This window comes from Lynx canadensis, chromosome C1 (genome assembly GCF_007474595.2).
Source record: "Lynx canadensis isolate LIC74 chromosome C1, mLynCan4.pri.v2, whole genome shotgun sequence".
Classification (NCBI taxonomy): domain Eukaryota; kingdom Metazoa; phylum Chordata; class Mammalia; order Carnivora; family Felidae; genus Lynx; species Lynx canadensis.
Window position 1 is genome coordinate 148,352,066 of NC_044310.1, and position 21,585 is coordinate 148,373,650.

At 36.3% G+C, this 21,585-nt stretch overlaps 1 protein-coding gene across 6 annotated transcripts in view; it reads right to left on the minus strand.

The window, feature by feature from the left end:
- Nucleotides 1-21,585, minus strand: part of WDSUB1 (WD repeat, sterile alpha motif and U-box domain containing 1) — a 52,670-nt gene that overhangs the window by 15,781 nt on the left and 15,304 nt on the right. For all 6 annotated transcript variants that reach the window (XM_030328102.2, XM_030328104.1, XM_030328105.1 and 3 more), the window contains 5 exons: nucleotides 15,824-15,857; nucleotides 14,420-14,460; nucleotides 14,233-14,339; nucleotides 13,135-13,314; nucleotides 3,587-3,727 (listed from right to left, as the gene is read on the minus strand). In XM_030328102.2, the coding sequence (XP_030183962.1) occupies nucleotides 3,587-3,727; nucleotides 13,135-13,314; nucleotides 14,233-14,339; nucleotides 14,420-14,460; nucleotides 15,824-15,857 (503 nt within the window). The remainder of the gene's footprint in view (nucleotides 1-3,586; nucleotides 3,728-13,134; nucleotides 13,315-14,232; nucleotides 14,340-14,419; nucleotides 14,461-15,823; nucleotides 15,858-21,585) is intronic.

A 21,585-nucleotide genomic window follows, 5' to 3' on the forward strand; every position in this document is an offset into this window, starting at 1 on the left:
TATATCCACACAATGAAATATTTTTCAGCTTTAAAAAGGAAAGCAATTGTGACACATGCTACAGTGTGCATGAACCCCGAAGACATTATACTAAGTAAAATAAGTCAACACAAAAGGACAAATATTCCATGATTCTACTTCTATAAGGTATCCAGAATAGTCAAATTCAATACCACTGAATTGTACACTCAAAAATTGTTAAAATGGTTTTATATATATGTATATCATCACAATAAAAAAAAATCAATGAATCTAATTGTGTTAAGTAGAATAATGACTCACAAATATGTCCACATCCTAATTGGAACCTATGACTGTGTTATGTTAACATGGCAAAAGAGAACTAAGGTTGCAAAGGAATTAAGGTCACTAATAAGCTGATTTTAAGACAGGAAATTATCGTATCACATGAGTTCTTAAAAGCCAAAGAGGAAGGTAGGAAGGTGGGTCAAAGAGATGCAATGTGATACAAGAAGGATACTGTCACTAGGTTTGAAGATGGAAAAAGGCCCCAAGCCAAGAAATGAAACAGTCCAAGAGGCCAGTGTATTAGTTTCCTATTGCCTCTAGAACAAAATACTACAAACTTAGTGGCTTAACACAATTTGTTATCTTACAGTTCTGCAAATCAGAAATATGACATCAGTTTCACTGGGTTGAAATCAAGGTGTCAGCAGGGTGGCATTCTCTCCAAAGGCTCCAGGGGACAGAAAATCTCTTCCCTTGTCTTTATTAGCTTCTAAAGGCTGCCTAAATTCCTTAGCTCATTGTCTGGTATCAGATAATAACCTCTATCCTGTTGTCACATCTCCTTCTCTGCCCAACTCTTCTGCTTCCCTCTTTCACTTATAAGGATCCTTGTGATTACACTGGGTCTACCCAGATAATACAGGAGACGCTTCCATCTCAAGATCCTTAATCACATCTACAAAACCCTTTTGGCCTTGTAACATTCATAGGCTCTGGGGATCTAGGACATGGACATTCTGCCTACCACAGCTGGAAACAGCCCTCAGCTTATAGCCAGCAAAAACATACAGGTCTCAGTCCTAAAATCGCAGGGTACTGAATTCTACCAACAACCTAAATGAGTAAGAAATGGATTCTTCCCTAGAGCCACCAGCAAGGAACAGAACATGCCAATACTTTGACTTTAGCCTGTGAGAATGTACTGGGCCTCTGACCTACAGAAATGTTGTTCTAAGCCACTAATTTTGTGATGATTTGATATGGCAGCAACAGGAAACGAATACAGTAATCAATCATAATACAGGATAAAGGAGAAAAACCATCTTATTTCAGTGGATAAACATTTTAAATATTCTCAGCAATTAGAGATAGAATAAAACTTCTCTAACTTGATAGAAGGCAGCTTACATCATACTTAATGGCAAAAGATTGAATGCTCCCCCCCCCCCCTGCCCAAGAGCAGATTAAGGTATGACTATCTACTCTTACCACTTCTGTTCAACATTGCACTGCAAATCCTAGCCAGTGTAACAAGAAACAGGAAAAGGGGTGGGGACAGAGGGAGGCATACAAATTGGAAATACAAATCCCTACTTGCAGATGATATGATCACGTATGAAGAAAATCTATGAAAGAGCTATTATTACCAATAAACTAAGCAAGGTCACAGAATACAAAGTCAGTCTACAAAATCAACTGTGGAATACCAAGCAATGAAGAATTGGGAATTGACAATTTTTAAAAACTACTTTTTTAAAAGTTTATTTATCTTTGATAGAGAGAGAGAGAGAGGGTGTGCATGTGCACATGCATGGGAGAGGAGCAGAGAGAGGGAGAGAGAGAATCCCAGGCAGGCTCCTCACTGTCAGTGCAGAGCCCAACATGGGCTACCCTTATGAACTGTGAGATCATGACCTGAGTGAAAATCAAGAGTCAGATGCTTAATTGACTGAGCCACTGAAGCACCCCACAACTAGTATTTATAGTGTCATAAAAATAGTAAATACCTAAGGACAGTATTAGCAAAGTATAGGCAAAACCTATAGACTGAAATATAAAGACCTAAATAAATGGAGAGCTGTGTGATATTCATGAGTTGGAAATGTCGATTCTGAATTGCTCTATAGATTAAACACCATTCTCATCAAATTCCTGGCAAGCTTTTACACAAATTCCTGGCAACCTACAAAACATTGTGGAAAGAAGTAAAGAAGACACAAATAAATGGAAAGGCATCCTGTATTCATGGATTGGAAGAGTTAATGTTGTTAAAATTCCATACTACCCAAAGTCCTCTATAGATGCAACACAACCTCCATCAAAATCCCAACGACACTTTTTACAGAAATAGAAAAAAATCCGTACTAAAATTCACATGGAATCCCAAAGGACTCTAAAGCGCTAAAACAATCCTGAGAAAGAACAAAGCCAGAGGCCTCATACTTCCTGATTTCAAAACATATTACAAAGTTATAGTAATCAAAATAGTATGGTACTGACTGTACTAAGACAAACATATAGACCAATGGAATGAAATAACCGAGAAATAAATCCTCACATATGTGGTCAAATGATCTTCAACAAGGATGCCAAGACCATACAATGGGGAAAGACCACACACTTTTCAAATGTCCACTGAATATCCTAACAAAAACTGTCAAAATTGTTCTTTTTCATGTTCATAAAATATTCTCATTGATTAATTCTGCTTTAGAGCACACATATCATAAAAATAACCCTAAGTAATGGGTAATAATAGAAAAAAATAAGTACTAAGATATCAGTGCAATGATATTTACAAAATAAAGATTTCTACTGTTTGGTGTTTGTATGTGTTTGCAAGAGTCAAAATGTAGCATAGAGCCACAGTGGAATAAAGTTATTTAGGCTAAGTCAATATTTAGAAGTGTATAAAGTTTTACACAAAGATAAAAAAAAATATGGATTCACTGATTACAACTAGATAAAGTATGTATGCCTATGTCTACTGACAAAGATTAGAAATTAATGTGGAATGATGCAACTTCATAATCTATAAATCTTATTCCTGTAAGGTTGTTTAAATTCATGGTAGACAAAATAAACATAAGAGATCTCAACAGTCTATCTCAAAAACAGTATTTTAACTTGCATTCTTGTAACCGAACACGCATTTCACAAGTTTAAGTAAAGCTTGTAAAACTTATTCCTTTTGTCCTAACCTACTCCATCCAGTTTTATTACGAAATATATAATGTTCAGGGCACCTAGGTGGCTCAGTGAGTTGAGCGTCTAACTCCTGATTTCGGCTCAGGTCATGGTCTCACCATTCATGAGTTGGAGCCCCATGTCAGGCTCTGTGCTGACAGCGTGGAGCCTGCTTGCAATTCTCTCTCCCCCTCTCTCTCTGCCCCTTCCCAACTGGTTCACACACACTCTCTCAAATAAACATTTAAAAACAAAAGAAATATATAATGTTCAACAGTTTACTTCAGATTAAATGACTTAAAAAAACTTATGAGCTATAAAACAGATTTAAAAAACTTTCCACATTTAAACAAACTTCTGTAAACTATCTACATCATTTATTCATTTAGCACACAACACGCCCTCAAACTTACAAAAGCATCACACATACCTGATGCAATGACAGGATCTTTCATAAGCTCCCTAGTTATTGGACATAGAAATTCATCAGGAATTCCAGAAGAAAGGGTTTTCACTTCTGTCCTGAGCTCTTCAATTTTCCTCAGCACTTTACTCCGCAGCCCTAGAGATTCTGGAAAGAAATTATTCTGTTAGGATGGGAGAACCTCTGGTAACCTTTATGCAAGTCTTTAGCAAATAGAGAGGTTATCTATTACAACCCCAAATCTTCACACATACTGTTTGACCACACGGAATGGTTTTCTTTATAAATTCTTTAACCAATATTTATAGTACAGAATATCATTTGGTTAAAATAAATCAGCAACTAATGGTGAGTTTATTCTAAACAAGCTTAGATTCTAAAAGTTTGAGAATTTCAGACTGCTGAATAGTAATATACCGCACAACCTTAGAAAAGGCTTGTTGTTATTGGTTATGTATTTAAGCAAAAAATTTCCTAAGAACAATTTTTTTTTTAAATTTTTTTTTTTCAACGTTTATTTATTTTGGGGACAGAAAGAGACAGAGCATGAACGGGCAAGGGGCAGAGAGAGGGAGACACAGAATCAGAAACAGGCTCCAGGCTCTGAGCCATCAGCCCAGAGCCCGACGCGGGGCTCAAACTCACAGACCGCGAGATCGTGACCTGGCTGAAGTCGGACGCTTAACCGACTGCGCCACCCAGGCGCCCCCCTAAGAACAATTTTTAAACTTCTTCAGTTTAATAATGGAAAAATTCCATTTTATATGTAAAACATTTTTGAAATTGGAAATATTATTGGCCGATCTCATATGAAACACAATCATGAAGCTCATCTGTTTGTCCCAGACTGTACACACAAGTTAAACTCACTCATTTGCATTTTTACTTTATCAAGTTTTAAAAATTACCTTCATTTTCAGCTTCTGGAAGTTGAGAGTAATTAATTGTAGGAGGTTTAGTGTTATTAGCTGTTTACCTTTTTAGGACTGACAGTTCTACTTTATTTTTTTTTAATTTTTTTTTAACGTTTATTTATTTTTGAGACAGAGACAGAGCATGAACGGGGGAGGGTCAGAGAGAGAGGGAGACACAGAATCTGAAGCAGGTTCCAGGCTCTGAGGTGTCAGCACAGAGCCCGATGCGGGGTTCGAACTCACGGACCGCGAGATCATGACCTGAGCCGAAGTCGGACGCTTAACCGACTGAGCCACCCAGGTGCCCCAGTGACAGTTCTACTTTAGACAGAGACATGTGAAGGTAGGGGGGTGGGTAGAAGAAAAAAATTATATTTCACAACACCTCACAGTTTTCATGAAAAGCCAAATCAGCTTTTTATTTTGTTGGGAGGCAATTCTTCAGGGTGTTTATACACCCCTTATGATGACTTTTTTGCAGTAATTTGTGTCCCTCCCAGTCAGAGGGCAGATTTGTTCTGTGATAGGTACAAAGATAAAATGACTCTTGGGCTAGGTTTGCTAGCAATCCCCTCAAAAGATGAAAGAGTTTTGTGAGCTCAGGGTATCTCCGCTATGACACAGACACAAACTGCCCTCACAAGACTTCGGGGGGAAAGAAAAACCTTGAAGCTCACACTGCTTGCTGTGCCCTGAGGAATACACTGTTTAAATCTATTCGGATTCGTTGCCCACAATCTACGGAAGTGTGGCAAGTCAACCTAGCAGCCGCCTGCCTCTTAGGGACTACGGCACTGCTTTCCTAGGAATTCTTTCCTATGTAATTCACCGAAACCAAATTGAAGAGTTTTTAAACAGTTTTTTAAAAGTACCACAACATGTTTACAATTAGAAGTCATCTCATTTAAAGGGATAGTTATAGAACATACAAGAAAAAGATATAGAAGCATTTAATATTATGAAATATATATATTTCCCTGTCAAAAAATATGGGTGCTAATATTTAGAATGCTTATGATTTTTATAATAGAGAACACAGAAAACCTATTTCAAAATGCCCCCAGATAAGAAAAAGTTAAATTGGGTGTTATCCGTGTCCAATTTTAATGTCATTTAAAAATGGAATCAGATCACTTTGCCCTCAGGGAAGCAATTACCAAGTGATATCCCCAGAGCTTAGCCAGAAACAAATATCTCCTTTTGTGACTGGGGGTTGGGAGTGGGTGTTATTAAATTTAATTGCTCAGGAAGAAAAGACCCTTACCAGCTGATGGCTACTAAACCCTTAGTATGGGTAATGGGAACTATCTGGATATATTTATTGTAACTCTGAAAAGGCATGTGGTTCTTAATAAGATGTCAAGTTAAATAGGACAACAATTCCTGTACTCTCTTCTCCAACCCTGAAAATGCTACATAATTGAGAACTGATGGAGTCTACACACAAATAACAACCAAAGATATAAAACAAAACTCTGAAAAGCCCCTAAGAAAATAGAGGTAACTGGGTTCCAGAGTGAGGGATGGAAGATGGCCACTTACAGCAGAGATACGTGTACATGAATGGAAGAGAGACCTTGATACCGCTACCGTTCTCTCTACCAGCTGTGTCCTGTATGGATCACTGCTGAAGCAGCAAGGCCAGCAATGGCTGGAGGCACCATAACAAGACAGAGCTGTCGCCCAGAACTAAGAAACACAGCTCATCAGGCTGGTCACTCCATCACCTCTCCACTGCCCAGAGAGAGAACAACAAAACCAGAAGCCAGTTTCTCAGGAAAGAACAGAACAAAAACATATTTTTAAAAAAAACTATTAAAAAAAAACAACTCCTGACTAGAATGGTCAAGGGAAAACAAAGACGTACAAACGATAGGAAAAGAAAAGGGAAACGATGATAGATACAAGTAGGGATTTTTTTCAAAAGGATTTGGATAAGTCGGTGGTAGAAGCAGTATAGTTTTTTAATTTCTCCGAATCTCCACATAAAAAAAGAGTGAGAGCAAAATCAAATCCCACAGACAATCTCCGCAACAAAGTAAAGTGGCAAGGTGTCTCACAAACCCCACCGTATAAGCAGGCGAGGACAAACCACCAACCTCCACAGACCTGTGGTTGACACCTGTGTGGAAGTAACAGGACATCTGACCAGCCTAAGGAATGGAGCCCCCCCAAATGCCCACAAGTTCCCACTGGAAAGTGTGGTGGGCCAATTTAAGAGCAGCAACTGAACTGCCCAGTCCAGCAGCAGGTCCATGCACAGGCTCACAGTAACTAGACCAGAACTAAAGGGACTGTGTCACTTTAATCGTGCATAACAACAACAACAAAACAGTGAATGTTCCAGTAGTTCATGATAGTTCACTTAGGCAACAAATGAAAATCTACATAAGGAAGTAGTTCTAGGAATTGAAGAAACTCAAAATCTAAGGATGTTCAGTTGCTGCATAAAGTTTGAAAAAGCATCTGATTGAACAATTTGATATTATAATTTTAAGCTAGAAAATGATAAAAATGTCTCATGTGCTTTATGGTTTCTTGGAAAGACAAGAGCAAAAGGTAGAAGAAGCCTTTTGAAAAAACTTCATTCCCAATTAGGACTCGATGATTGATAATTATTTGAATGTAGGTGTAAGGACTGACATGATATAGAATAGTTCTTCAGCATTTGTCATTCCAGGTTTCTACCACTATATCATCTACAGCAATTCCACACTCCAAGGCAGGCAGCAATTTAAAATTTCTGAGACCCAAACATAAACTGAAGCCAAGGTGCAGATGAAAGTCATGTGGCCAGATTTACTGCTTGCCTACTATCACATCTCAGAAGCGAGAGACTCTCACTCTTCACCCTTCATACTTAATGACTTTTGAATGAGAGATTAAATACTATAGTGGAGTTCACAAATTCATGGATTCACAAATGTCTTAAGACAGCTCTCTATCTCAACGTCAAGGATCTTTTGTACCTGTAATCTGTCTGGACATTTCTTATGCAAACGTGAGACTAAATATAAAGAGTTATCGTCTAGTTACAACTGGCTAGTGTACCCTGGTTTCCATTAACACAATCCTAAGAAAGGATGGCTATCCTAGATTAAACCATCAAACTCCAGCAGATTCAAGTCTATAGAAAGTTCCTTTATTATATATTTATAAAAGGCTCACTAGAAAATTTCATAGACTGCTTGATTCCTTAAAAGTAACTTTTTAAGTGTCAAACATAATAGATACACATACTTTGGTCTCTAACACCCCAATGTGTTTACTGCAAAATTCCTCCATATGGCGAATACACAAATTCCTATTTACTCGCGTTGACTTAGGAACTGTTCTAACAATTATATCACAAGTCAAAAGCAAGTAAGAGAGTTATGCATCTAAAGAATAAAATTCATTATCATTTACTCATCAGTTTGCCTCTTAGCACATTTTTTCTTTAGACTCAATTTCAATTCTCTATTATGCCAATATACTATCTTAAGAACCTGCTTTTCTTAAAATTCAAGACTAAAAGAAATTCACTGTAGCTTAAAGTAGTACTTGTAGAAGATTAAAGTTAACTTCTTGATCCTTTATAATTCTTTATAATTCTATAAAAACTTTCAAATACTGTAGAATTATGTGAAAAAATAAATGCCCTAGCCCATTTACTAATTTATTCTGTTTAATTTGCCAACTTTCCAAATCTTAAACACACAGAATACATTCCTTATTTACTAGAAAATGTTAATATTTTTGTCTCCATTCATAAGAATAATTTTCCTAATTCCACTATTAGACCACTATAGAAGTTAAATTATATTTCAATTTTGGCTTGGGCCTGATAGTTCTGAAACTTATTTCACTGAAGTTTAAAATGACTGTAACTACTAATCCTGGGACTCATCCTTCAAAAACTATTTCAAATCATTCATTAAATCCTATAAGAATTTCTTATTTATTTATCTATCAGAATAGAATTCTATTCCTATTGTTTTTACTATGCTTCTTTTGTTTTCAAACATCCTTTGTTGAAATCTGAAATTATTGTTTTATAGTGTTAAGTGCTTCTAAATGATAAGGTACTGTTAAGATTTATTGTGAGAGAGTAATAAGAAATCAACTAATGAAGATGCAAAAATCAGCAGAAAAACAAACAAACAACCCTACACTCTGTTACCAACTTTCAGGAGGAAAGAATAAATTATAAAGGCAATAAGTCATTAGAAATACAAAAACAGCTCTCATAATATGGCCGGAGTACAAAACCATCTGACCCTAAGTATTTTCACAAATCATCATTATGTTAACTTTTTAAAGGCTGTAAGATTTCAAGAGATTTAAATACACTCATATGCTATATTTACCATATAAGGAAAGTATAACACTATACTCCAAAATGGTTTTAATATTTTTTTTTGTTATTTGACTCTTCATTAACAATAAATCTCACTATGGATATCCTATTTTCTATGCTTTCTCAGTAGGATTTCATTATAGCATGTTAATAGTAGTGTCCGGTTATTAGTTTTATTACAGCATGACATTAAGTCTTCAAACTAGGGGCGCCTGGGTGGTTCAGTCGGTTGAGCACCCGACTTTGGCTCAGGTCACAATCTCACAGTTCGTGGGTTCAAGCCCAGCATAGGCTCTGTGCTGACAGCTTGCTCAGAGCCTGGAGCCTGCTTCAGATTCTTTGTCTCCTTCTCTCTTTGCCCCTCCCCCACTCACGCTTTGTCTCACTCTGTTTGTCAAAAATAAACGTAAAAAATAAAAAAATAAAAACAAAAGACTTCAAACTATTTTTGATAAGGATCTAGTCTCCAGAACATAATAAACAACTCTTACAACTCAACAACTTAAAGACAAATAAACCAGTTTAAAAATATTTTTAACAATTTTAACTTCTCAGACATTTCTCTGAAGAAGATACATAAATGGCCAATAAGAACTTGAAAAGATACTCCATATAATTAGGTAAACACAAACCCAAACCACAATCTAATACCACTTCACATCTACAAGGGTGGCTATAATCAAGATGACAGGTAATAACAAGTACTGAGAAAGAGGTGAAGAAACTGGACACCTTACATATTGAAGCACTTACACATACAAAACATGGATGAACCTTGACAGCATTATGTTACATAGAAGAAGCCAGATACAAAGGGCACCTACTGTATGGTTCCACTTACAAGAAATATCCCAAACAGACAAATCCATAAAGACAAAGTAGATTAGTGGTTGCCAGAGGCTAGGGAGAGAGAATGGGGTTCTTTTGAGGGGATAAAAATGTTCTGAAAATAGACAGTGTTGTTGATGGTTATAAAACTCTATGAATACACTAAAAACCACTGAATTATACACTTAAGGAAAGATGACTTGTATACTGAAAATGACAAAGCATTTTTAAAAGAAATGAAGAAGACCTGAATAAACTGAAAAACGTCCTGTGCTTATGGATTGGAAAACTTAAGATGACAATAATCCCCAAATTAATTCACAGATTCAATATAATCCCTATCAAAATTGGCTTTTCTTTTTAATGTTTATTTTTGAGAAAGAGCAAGTGGGGGAGGAGCACAGAGAGAGGGAAACACAATCCAAAGCTGGCTCTGCACTGTCAGCTCAGAGCCTGATGCGGGGCTCAAACTCACAAACCACGAGATCATGACCTGAGCTGAAATCAAGAGTTGGACACTTGGGGCACCTGGGTGGCTCAGTCAGTTAACTGTCCAACTTCAGCTCAGGTCATGATCTGGTGGTTCATGAGTCTGAGCCCCACGTCAGGCTCTGTGCTGATAGCTCAGAGCTACTTAGAGCCTGCTTTGGATTCTGTGTCTCTCTCTCTCTCTCTGCTCCTCCCCAGCTTGTGTTCTCTCTCTGTCTGTCAAAACTAAAATAAACATTAAAAATTAAAAAAAAAAAAAAAAAAGAGAGTTCGACACTTAACTGAGCCACCCATGCAACCGCGAAATAAGTGGCTTTTTAAGGAGTGCGCTTCTGATGAGCACCAGGTATTGTATGGAAATGTTGAGTCACTATATTGTACACCTGAAACTAATATTATACTGTGTTAGCTAACAGGAATTTAAATTAAAACTTAAAAATAAATTAATTAATTAAATAAATCCACCTGATTTTAAACAGAAATTGACAAGTTGATTCTAAAATTCATATGCAGGGGTGCCTGGGTGGCTCAGTTGGTTAAAATTCATATGGAAATATGGGGCGCCTGGGTGGCGCAGTCGGTTGAGCGTCCGACTTCAACCAGGTCACGATCTCGCGGTCCGGGAGTTCGAGCCCCGCGTCAGGCTCTGGGCTGATGGCTCAGAGCCTGGAGCCTGTTTCCGATTCTGTGTCTCCCTCTCTCTCTGCCCCTCCCCCGTTCATGCTCTGTCTCTCTCTGTCCCAAAAATAAATAAACGTTGAAAAAAAAAAAAATTTAAAAAAAAAAAAAAAAAAAAAAAAAATTCATATGGAAATGCAAGGGACCGAGGAAAACAAAACCAATCTTGAAGAAGAAAAAAAAAAAAAAAGAGGGCCCACACTTTTCAATTTCTTTTTTTTTTTTTTAATTTTTTTTTTAACGTTTATTTTTAAGACAGAGAGAGACACAGCATGAACGGGGGAGGGGCAGAGAGAGAGGGAGACACAGAATCGGAAGTAGGCTCCAGGCTCTGAGCCATCAGCCCAGAGCCTGACGCGGGGCTCGAACTCGCAGACCGCGAGATCGTGACCTGAGCTGAAGTCAGACACTTAACCGACTGAGCCACCCAGGCGCCCCTCAATTTCAAAACCTACTACAAAGCTACAGTAATTAAGACAGTGTGAGCATAAGAATCAACAAATATGTCAATGATAGAATTAAGAGTCCAGAAATAAATCCTCACATTTGTGGTCAACTGATTTTTAACAAGGGTGCCAAGACAATCCCAAAAGGCAAGAATAGTCTTTTTGACAAATCGTGCTAGGACAGCAGCTGGATATCTACATCTGAAAGAGTGAAGCTGGACCCCTATACTCATACCATATCCAAAAATTAAGTCAAAATTGATCACACACCTAAATGTAGGAGCTAGACGTATAAATTCATAGAAGAAAAACAGGCTTAAATCTTTGAGACTTAGAATTAGGCAACAGTTTATTAGGTATGACACCTACAGCCTAAGCAACAATAGGAAAAAAGATAAATTGGACTTCATCAAAATTTTTAAATTTCTGTGCTTCAAAGGGCACTATCAAGCAAGTATAAGGCTAACCTACAGAAAGGGAGAAAATATTTCCAAATCACATATCTAATAAGAGCCTCATACCCAAATTTATATAAAAAATAATAAAAAGACAAATAACCCAGTTTTTAAAATGGCCAAAGGATCTTAACAGACATTTCCACAAAGAAGATCTACAAATAGCTAACAAGCATATGGAAAGATGTTCAACATCACCAGTCACCAGGAAATGTATACTGAAACCATAATGAGAAACCACTAGGATGGCTATAATTAAAAAAACACATGTTGATGAGGATGTGGAGAAATCGAAATTCTTGGGGTGTCTGGGTGGCTCAGTCAGTTAAGTGTCTGATTTTGGCTCAGGTCATGATCCCTGGTTCACAAGTTGAACTCCCACATCGAGGGCTCTGTGCTGACAGCTCAGCGCCTGGAGCCTGCTTCAGATTCTGTGTCTCCCTCTCTCTCTGCCCCTTCCCTGCTCGCACTGACTGTCTCTCTCTCTCTCTCTCTCTCTAAAATATACAGATATTAAAGAAAATTTAAAAAAAAGAAAAGAAAAGAAACTGAAATTCTCATATATATAGCTGGTGAGAACATAAAATAGCACAGCTTCTTTGGAAATAGTCTGGCAGTTCCTCAAATGTAAGCACAGAGTTACTATATGACCCACCAATTCCACTCCCAATTATACACCCAAGAAAACTGCAAACAGATACTACACAAAAGCGTGTACACAAATGTTCAGAGCAGCATTATTCACAATAGTCAAAAATGGAAACAATCTAAATTCAATCAACTGATAAATGGATAGCAAAAAGTGATAAATTTATACTGTGAAATATTAGTCATCAGAAGAAATGAAGCACTAATATATGCTATAGCATGGATGAACTCTGAAAACATGCTAAGCCAGAAAAGGCAGCATATTGTATGATTCCATTTCTATGAAATGTCAAGAAGAGGCAAATCCTTAGAGACAAAATGCAGATTAGTGGTTGCCAGGAGCTAGAAAGAAAGGGAAAGAGGAGTGACCGCTCATGAGCATGGGGTTTCTTTTTGAAGGGATGAAAATGTTGTGTGATTAGACAGTGGTGATGGCTATACAACTCTGTGGATATACTAAAAATCACTGCATTGTACACTTATAAAAGGGTGAGTTTTATCATGTGAATTACATCTCAATTTCTAAAATAAATACATTTTGAAAATTAATTACATGGTGGCTTTAAAGAAATACCACATAACATTTCTTTTCCATAATCTAACCTACATAATCCTTCTCTACAAAGAAATATACCAGCATAATTACTGTGCCAGAAAAGCATTACTGTGCCAGGAAAGCATTAATACAACTGAAACCAATTTCAGAGTAAATTATTAAAAGTCGCTTTTAAGAATGCCCATCTTCCACTAATCTTACCAATTTTCAAATCATCAGCCAGACTTTCTTTGGTGAGATTCAACAATTCTCTTCCATCAATGTTATTCATTTTGAAAATACCAACAAGGTCATTTAAACCTTGGGCACAAAGCCACACTGAAACATCATCCTCTGACCAGTCTTCAGGAAATTGCTTCGCCTCGTCTTCTGCGCTCCTTGCTTAAAAACAAACCCACAAACAGAAAGGCAGGTAAAATAACAATGAAGGAAAGTATTGCCTTTATGAATATTCTCACTGAGAATTAAAAACTAAATAAAATTTCCTTAAAGCTGTGTTTTAACAACCTTTTAAGAAATTTCAAAAAAATCAAACAACACTATGTACAGTTACAATATTATTTAATACTATATTAAATACTACTCTCTTGGAACTTTTCAGTCTAGAAAAACAATTTTTTATTATATAAAATTCATATCAGCAAAAGTACTCTGCTCTATCGTCTGCATATCAGCACCACTATTCGGTTAATTCTGACAGTAATAAAAGTAAAATTCCTAAATTATGTGTCAACATTGCTTGATGAGGCCAAAAATAAAATGAACAAAGTAAAACTCTGCTTTTTATTTTGTTCTCAGGCTATATTTATCTGAAAAAACAGTATGCGTACAAATAAATAGCTTATAAAAAAATTGGGAGGTATGATTTCCATGAATGTGCTCCTAAAAGGATTTACCAACAGCTTTAACGTATATAAACTACTTGAAACACTAGATTCTCTAAAATTATTTTTAAATTATACATTCGGATATACACTTCATATTGAGAAAAAGCAAAGTGAGTAATTTGTTAAAAATTTACTTGATTTAAAAAAATTTTTTTTAATGTTTTTTTATTTTTGAAAGAGAAAGACAGAGTGTGAATGGGGGAGGGGCAGAGAGCGAGAGGGAGACAGAATCTGAAGCAGACTCCAGGCATCGAGCTGTCAGCGCAGAGCCTGACTTGGGCCTCAAACTCGCGAACCATGAGATCACGACACTTAACTGATTGAGCCACCCAGGTGCCCCCCAAAATTACAGGATTTTTTAATTTAATGGTGAATGGGATTGAACTGGGTTAAATATGATGCTCTTACTAACCTTGGCAAGGTGTTTCCAGATCAAATTGCCAGATGTTCACTGTTTTGTCCATTGAACCAGTAGCAAGTAAAAGGATATTGGGTGCAAAGGCACAAGTTGTGACATACCTAGTTAATAAAAACAACTATTATGTATCCTCAGACTAATTTTTTTATTATATTAATACAAAATGAGGTTAAGTTCAGACCTGGTGTGCTGAGTCAATGTGTGAAGTATATTCTCAGTATTCTGAAAAACAATAAAAACAGCTTTATATTTACTCAGGCAGGAGTAAAGTTACTGATAAAGGCTCATTTGACATAAATAGTTTATATGATACCAGTATTTTATTATAATTAGTCACTAATGTAAGTTGAAACTTTACCCAAAAAAAAGAGAACAGCCTCTATAACTAATAATATTATCAGGTACTTATTTCACTCTCAGTAATTAGCACTGTTGTCTGCTGACCACCCTCCTAGAAATTTTTAGTATAATAGATCCTGGGCTTCTGCTGATGGTTTTGAATTTACTAACAGTAGCCTAAACATCTATTACATGAAATGACCTGTATTTTTGCTATGGCATTTGACTTGTACCCAACTGCAGGACTGGTGAAGAGAAATTAGTCACTTAGATTTTAAGTACACTTAGCTGGCCATCTAGCATCTAGATGTATTTATTAATTTTTAAAAAGTGAAGTATAATTCACAGTGTTATATTAGTTTCAAATGCACAATTAGTTGTATTTAGCTGAGATTCATATACATATTTTATGGAGGAAGTTTAGTGTTCTAGCTATTCTTGTGAATGTAAAATCTTAAGCAAATTTGTTGAGAAACATTCAGGATCTACTTCACCCAGTTTGTATTCTTTTCCATCTCCTGCCAGAGCACTCTGCGATTTGAATTCCCACATAGAAGACTAGTTTAGATTCCTTGCTTGACCGACTACACTTTGATGATTAACATCTCTGGTTCATTTGCTAGCACGCTGCAGCCTGAACTCCATCATTGTAAGGCTCCATTCAACATGGATTTCTCTTGAAGAATATTTTCATCAACCACATCTTTGCTACATGTAAAATGTTTTTTTTTCATACTCATGCAACTCGGTCTTTATTCATATGGCTCTACCAAAAACTGCCATTTTCCCAAGTCTATTAAAACTTACTCTTCCTTCTATCAGTCTCTAAAGCCAGCCATATCTCTACCAGTGGTAGGCCACTTTCAGCACACCCATCCACAACCCTGGGGTAAATATTCATTCTTTGCTATTATGGAAACCTGGTATAAAAATTTAAGAAAAATCACTTTGAAGTGGTTTTTTTTTTTTTTTTGGATATTGGTGCTCTTTAAATCTGTATTTTCTTTGATCAGATTAATCATCTATCTTAGACATCTCTCCATCTTAAAATCATTACTGAAATATTTAAGGGCCTGCCCCAGAACCAATAACTTGCATAACTATCTTAGCACTTTTGAAAATGTATATTCTTAGGCACTCTAAAAAGAAAAGAAAGTATTTTATCCATCTTGCCTAACAAAACTTGAAGTTCAGTACCCTAACATAATTTACGCATATCACACATGCAAGATTTTGAAATACTTACAGTATCATACACTATGACAGATTTATCCACTGATCTTTAAAAGAAAAAGGAAATTATGGGTGAGAAGTTCTATAAAAACCAGGTAGTTATTAATATTTTTAAATCATTTAAATAACTTTTTTAGAAAAGGCTGAGATACTGATATACAAACATTTAGAATGCAAGCTTTTTGTTCATATGTATGAACTTTTATTCAAAAGACTACATGCCACATATAAAATTTTTCAGAAAATTATAAACTTTATTAAATACTAGCTTATTAATACTTTATTAATACTAGTATATGCTATTTATAACATCTAGCCATAAACAGAGTAAGCATTTATGATGTATAAATAAGACATAATCCCATATCAAGTTAATAACTCAAAGGGAAAAACCACTATAAGGGAAAGCTATTTATTTATTTATTTATTTTTTTTTTTTTCAACGTTTATTTATTTTTGAGACAGAGAGAGACAGAGCATGAATGGGGGAGGGGCAGAGAGAGAGGGAGACACAGAGTCGGATACAGGCTCCAGGCTCTGAGCCATCAGCCCAGAGCCCGACGCGGGGCTCGAACTCCCGGACCGCGAGATCGTGACCTGGCTGAAGTCGGACGCTTAACCGACTGCGCCACCCAGGCGCCCCGGGAAAGCTATTTATAATTGACCCTCAAACAATGAAGGGATAGGGGCATTGATTCTCCTCTTCCCCATGCAGTTGAAAATCTATGTATGAGAAAGACAGATACCATAGGATTTTTACCCACATATGGAATTTAAGAAACAAAACAGATGAACATAGGGGGAAGGAAAAGAGAGACAGAGAGAGAGAAGAAAGCAAACCATAAAAGACTTAACTATAGAGAACAAACTGAGGGTTGATGGAGGGAGGTGGGCAGGGGATGGGCTAAATGGGTGATGGGTATTAAGGAGGGCACTTGTGTTGAGCACTGGTTGTTATATGTAAGTGATGAATCACTAAATTCTACACCTGAAACCAATATTACCATATATGTTAATTTCTAACTAGAATTTAAATAAAGACTTGAAATAAAAAACAAAAATTTAAAAATAAAAACTATGTGCAAATGTATATCTAGCTATATGGATATATGCATAAATGTATGAATCACAAAAATATTCTTGTCAAAAATGATACTATGAGCTACAATTCAAATCTCATTTAAGAAAAAAGAAAATCCACGTATAACTTTTGACTCTTCAAAAACTTAACTACTACTAAGCCTCCTGTTGACTGGAAGCTTTACCAACAACAAATAGTTGATTAACACATATTGTGTATGTTATATGTATTCTATACTGTATTCTTACAATAAAGCTAGAAAAAATAAAATGTTAAGAAAATCTTAAGAGGGGCGCCTGGGTGGCGCAGTCGGTTAAGCGTCCGACTTCAGCCAGGTCACGATCTCGCGGTCCGGGAGTTCGAGCCTCGCGTCGGGCTCTGGGCTGATGGCTCAGAGCCTGGAGCCTGTTTCCGATTCTGTGTCTCCCTCTCTCTCTGCCCCTCCCCTGTTCATGCTCTGTCTCTCTCTGTCCCAAAAATAAATAAAAAACGTTGAAAAAAAAAATTAAAAAAAAAAAAAAAAAGAAAATCTTAAGAGAAAATACTGTACTGTACCAAAAAAACTGCATATAAGTAAACCCATGCAGTTCAAACCCATGCTGTTCAACGGTAAACTATACTTGTTACTTGGTTTTTGTTTCAAACATCATTGTTCTTTATCATTAATATAGCCATGACTTAATTGCCAACCTCTCTCTCTACACACACACATATACACACACACACATACGTCTTGTGACTCATTTCTGAAAACTGTAATTCTAAACTTGGTATGAACTCTGCAAGGTTTCTTTTAATAGTATAAAATTAAAAACAGCCATCTGGGATTATTCTGGTGGTAAAAAGAAAATCATCAAACAAAGAAAAATGCAAACATTGTAACAAAGTACATAATTAACAATAGATAAATGTGTTTCTGCATAGTATCTTCCCTCTTTAAAAATACATACGATGCTATATATATGCTATATGCTACACCACGATATACGCTACAAGGTAAGATAATACAACAATATAAGTGTTACTAATGTCTGTACAACTTTAATAATATTTATAGTTATTATTATTAAAAGATAGCTGATAAGAGACCACAGGAGTCATACCTACTGGAGGGCTTAAAATTCCTTGTTTAGTGTAAGTTATCCAGGGTAGAGGATGGATTCTGACTGCAGAATCTTTGTTATAAGTTCAAAATAAGAATTACACTTTAAATGTTCAAATGTAAAATAAAATACAAGAAAGTGGGAAGCACACAGAATGCTTTCTGGATGTAAAAAACAGTTACAGCATTAAATGTTAAATTCCAGCCAAAAAACACTGAAAATATTAATTAGTAGCTAACATTATTTGAGTACATATATACTAAACATAATTTGTGGATACTCTTATTGAGTCCTAAATTCCTCAAGGTACAAGGTATGATTATCAGAATATATAAAATTCTTAGGGAAAACTTTTACTTTTGAGCAGCCTAAAAAAGAAAACAAAGGAAATTCCACCTTCTTAACTACACGTAGTGCAATTAAAACTGACTCATCCTAATACTATAGCACTTGAAAAGCTGGATCACCATTAGTAATCTTTATGAGCATCTAATATTGGGAAGACAGAAATAAGGACAACAAGCAAGAGTTCACATACGAGAACAGCATGAAATAAGGCCGAAAATGTAGACTAGAACAAAAATACAAAGTACCCAAGAAATGTAGGCAATCCTGTAGGCAACAGATAGTCAGCCATGAAGGCAATGGAATAGGTTCACTTGACATTGAGGTAAAAAAAAAAAAAAAAAAAAAAAAAGTGAATCTGAGAAGCAAAAGGCCAAACATTAAGATCTCCTAAGAGTCTAAACATCCAACCAAGAAGAATAGAAATTATGAATGAAGATGTGTGGACTTAGGAAGATAGAAAAGATTGTCAACTCACCTCCTATAACCTCTAATTTGACTAATGGGATTCAAAGAAAGATACCATAGGACTTGATAGCTGATTAGATTTAGTGGAAGGAAATTAGAGTTAGGAAAAAAATAATAGTTTTTAATATTTGAGATTTGAGTTGGAAAGACCAGGAGAATAACAGAATCACTGTAAACAGACACAAAATAAAATACTTTGAAATCACTCAAGCAATGTAAAACCTCAAAATATTCCCTAAATTGAACCTGAACCAACACTGAACAAGAAGTCCAATTGTCTGGTGCCCCTGGTTATACATTTCCTGCCTGCTTTATGTAACTCTTTCCCCAACTTTTCATAGCTACATCCCACCACAATCTGCCCTGTCATTTTAAGCCCAGGTTTCCTTATAAAGGAAGTATTAGTTTTCAAGCCTTTTGATACTGCATTCCTTCAGTTTTGTGGCACTCTAAAACCTCAACTCCGCTCACTCAAGACTACAAGACAAACATGTCAATTATATCTAGACAGTTACTGGGTGAGAGCAATAATACATATTGTTATGTGTTTGATATTGAAGAGCATACATAGACTCATGGGTGATCAGTGACATTATGACGTACAGCCACTCATATCAGAAATCACCAAAGCATTTTAATCTAAACTAGCTTTATACATTGGCAAAAAGAAAAAAACCCTAATCAAATGAAATTACCAACATTTCTTTAGGTCAAGTGTGTTCCTAAGTTTTAAAGATTTATTTTACACTCAAGCATTTTTATTTTAAATGTATTTATCTATGGGGGTGCCTGGTGGCTCAGTGAGTTAAACATCTGACTCTTGATTTCGGCTCAGTTCATGATCTCTGGGTTGTGAAATCAAGCCCCTCATTGGACTCTGTGTTGAACGTGGAACCTGCTTAGGATTCTCTCTGCCCCTCCCCTAATCATGCTCGCTTGCTCTCTCTCTCTCTCTCTCTCTCTCAAAAAAAAGGGAGGGGTAATTATCTATGTTTCTTCTCACTCATAAAGTATTTGAAGTCTCTTACAAGATGTAGCAAAAACAAGGTAAAAATTATATGAGGAAACTGGAGACGAAGAGAATACAAAGATGAGGTGGGGAAGAAAAATAAAGATAAAGATTAAAAATAAAAATATACGTCATAAAATCCAGTCCACCTTGCCACAGGAGGGCTGCAAGTTTGGTTCTGAGCTTCTTTAGCAATTAAAAAAAAATGTAGAAACACAAACTCCAAGTTTGGAAAAGAGACATCAATTCCTCAGACTGAGACCTGAAAGAACTATTTTCCCCAAGGTGTTTACAGAGAGGATACTATGACAAAAAGTCCTCAACAACTGTTTCAAAGACACATGGTTAATTTCAAACATTTATTTTATAATACCCCTCAGTATAGGACAACGGTTGAAACTTCAAGCAGAAGTCAGAAAATGAGGAAGTAAAATGTTATGTTATATAACTGCCCAATGTTTTATATTACACAAAAAATAATATACATAATGTTTAATAAACAATTATTATGCCCCCAAAATAAATAATGCTTTGCTGGAATTTTCTTTTTTTTTTTTAAGTTTATTTATTTTGAGAGAGAGGGCACACAGCAGAGGAGGGGCAGAGAGACAGAGAGAGAGAGAATCCCAAGCAGGCTCCACACATCAGTGCAGAGCCTGACACAGGGCTCAACCTCATGAACCAGGAGATCATGACCTGAGCAGAAACTAAGAGTCAGACATTGAACTGACTGAGCCACCCAGGTGCCCCCAGCATTTTCTTATTTAAGCTTCATAACAATCTTATGAGGAAAGTGTTATTATTTTCTCTATTTTATAATTCAGAGAAATGAAGTTGAGATAAGATATGGAATTAGAAACTGTTCAAGGTCACACAGCTAGTAAGTGGCAGGACTGGGATGAAAACTAGTTCTATGTGATCCCAAAACCCAACTTTTTGCATTTTACTTCCTAGAACATTATCCCCCATGAATGTATTAACATTAAAATTGATTCATAATGGGGATGGTTTTAGCCTAAAAACACATAAGGCAGATGACATGGCCATTCATATTTCATTAAAGCTTTCACAAGACATCTAATTTAAAGCAATGCAATATCTAATTTTATCTTTATTTATCTATTGATAAATCGCCATCATGCACTTTTAGGCTACTAAATGTACTGACCTGTTCTATAGGATTATAAACAATGTTGTAAAGAGATAGAGGGGAAAAGATGATTTTGGAAGAGTGATCTCAAGCCTTATTCTAGTCATTACTGAGCAAGAGAAGGTTGTTTGTTAAAGCCACTCCAAATTCATGACAATAAAACTCTATCCTTTACATTTACAAAATAGATAAAATATATACAAACATCTTGTTGGATGAAAAGGTACACTTCTCAGCCTTTCTGGAATAAGGTTCCTGGTCTTATTCCTCTCCTGCTTAGCAGAAAAAGAATGACAGATGACTGGAAAGTTTGGGGGAAGACATTAGGCCATTTGGCCTAGCCCTTTCTGGATTTTCTCTTTTACCTGATCTGCCTCTGCAGGGGAAGTCTGCAGTGGTGCTGGCTGCCCAAGAGCAGTGAGCAAGTCAGCTGCAAATCTACAGACATGTCATCCAGTCTGTCCTGTAGTTCTCTGTCACTGGTTTCCGACTCAAGAAGAAGAAAAGGGTGGGCACCTGGGTAGCTCAGTAGGTTAAGCATCCAACTTTGGCTCAGGTCATGATCTCACAGTTCATGAGTTTGAGTCCCACACTGGGTGCTCTGCTTTCAGTGCGGAGC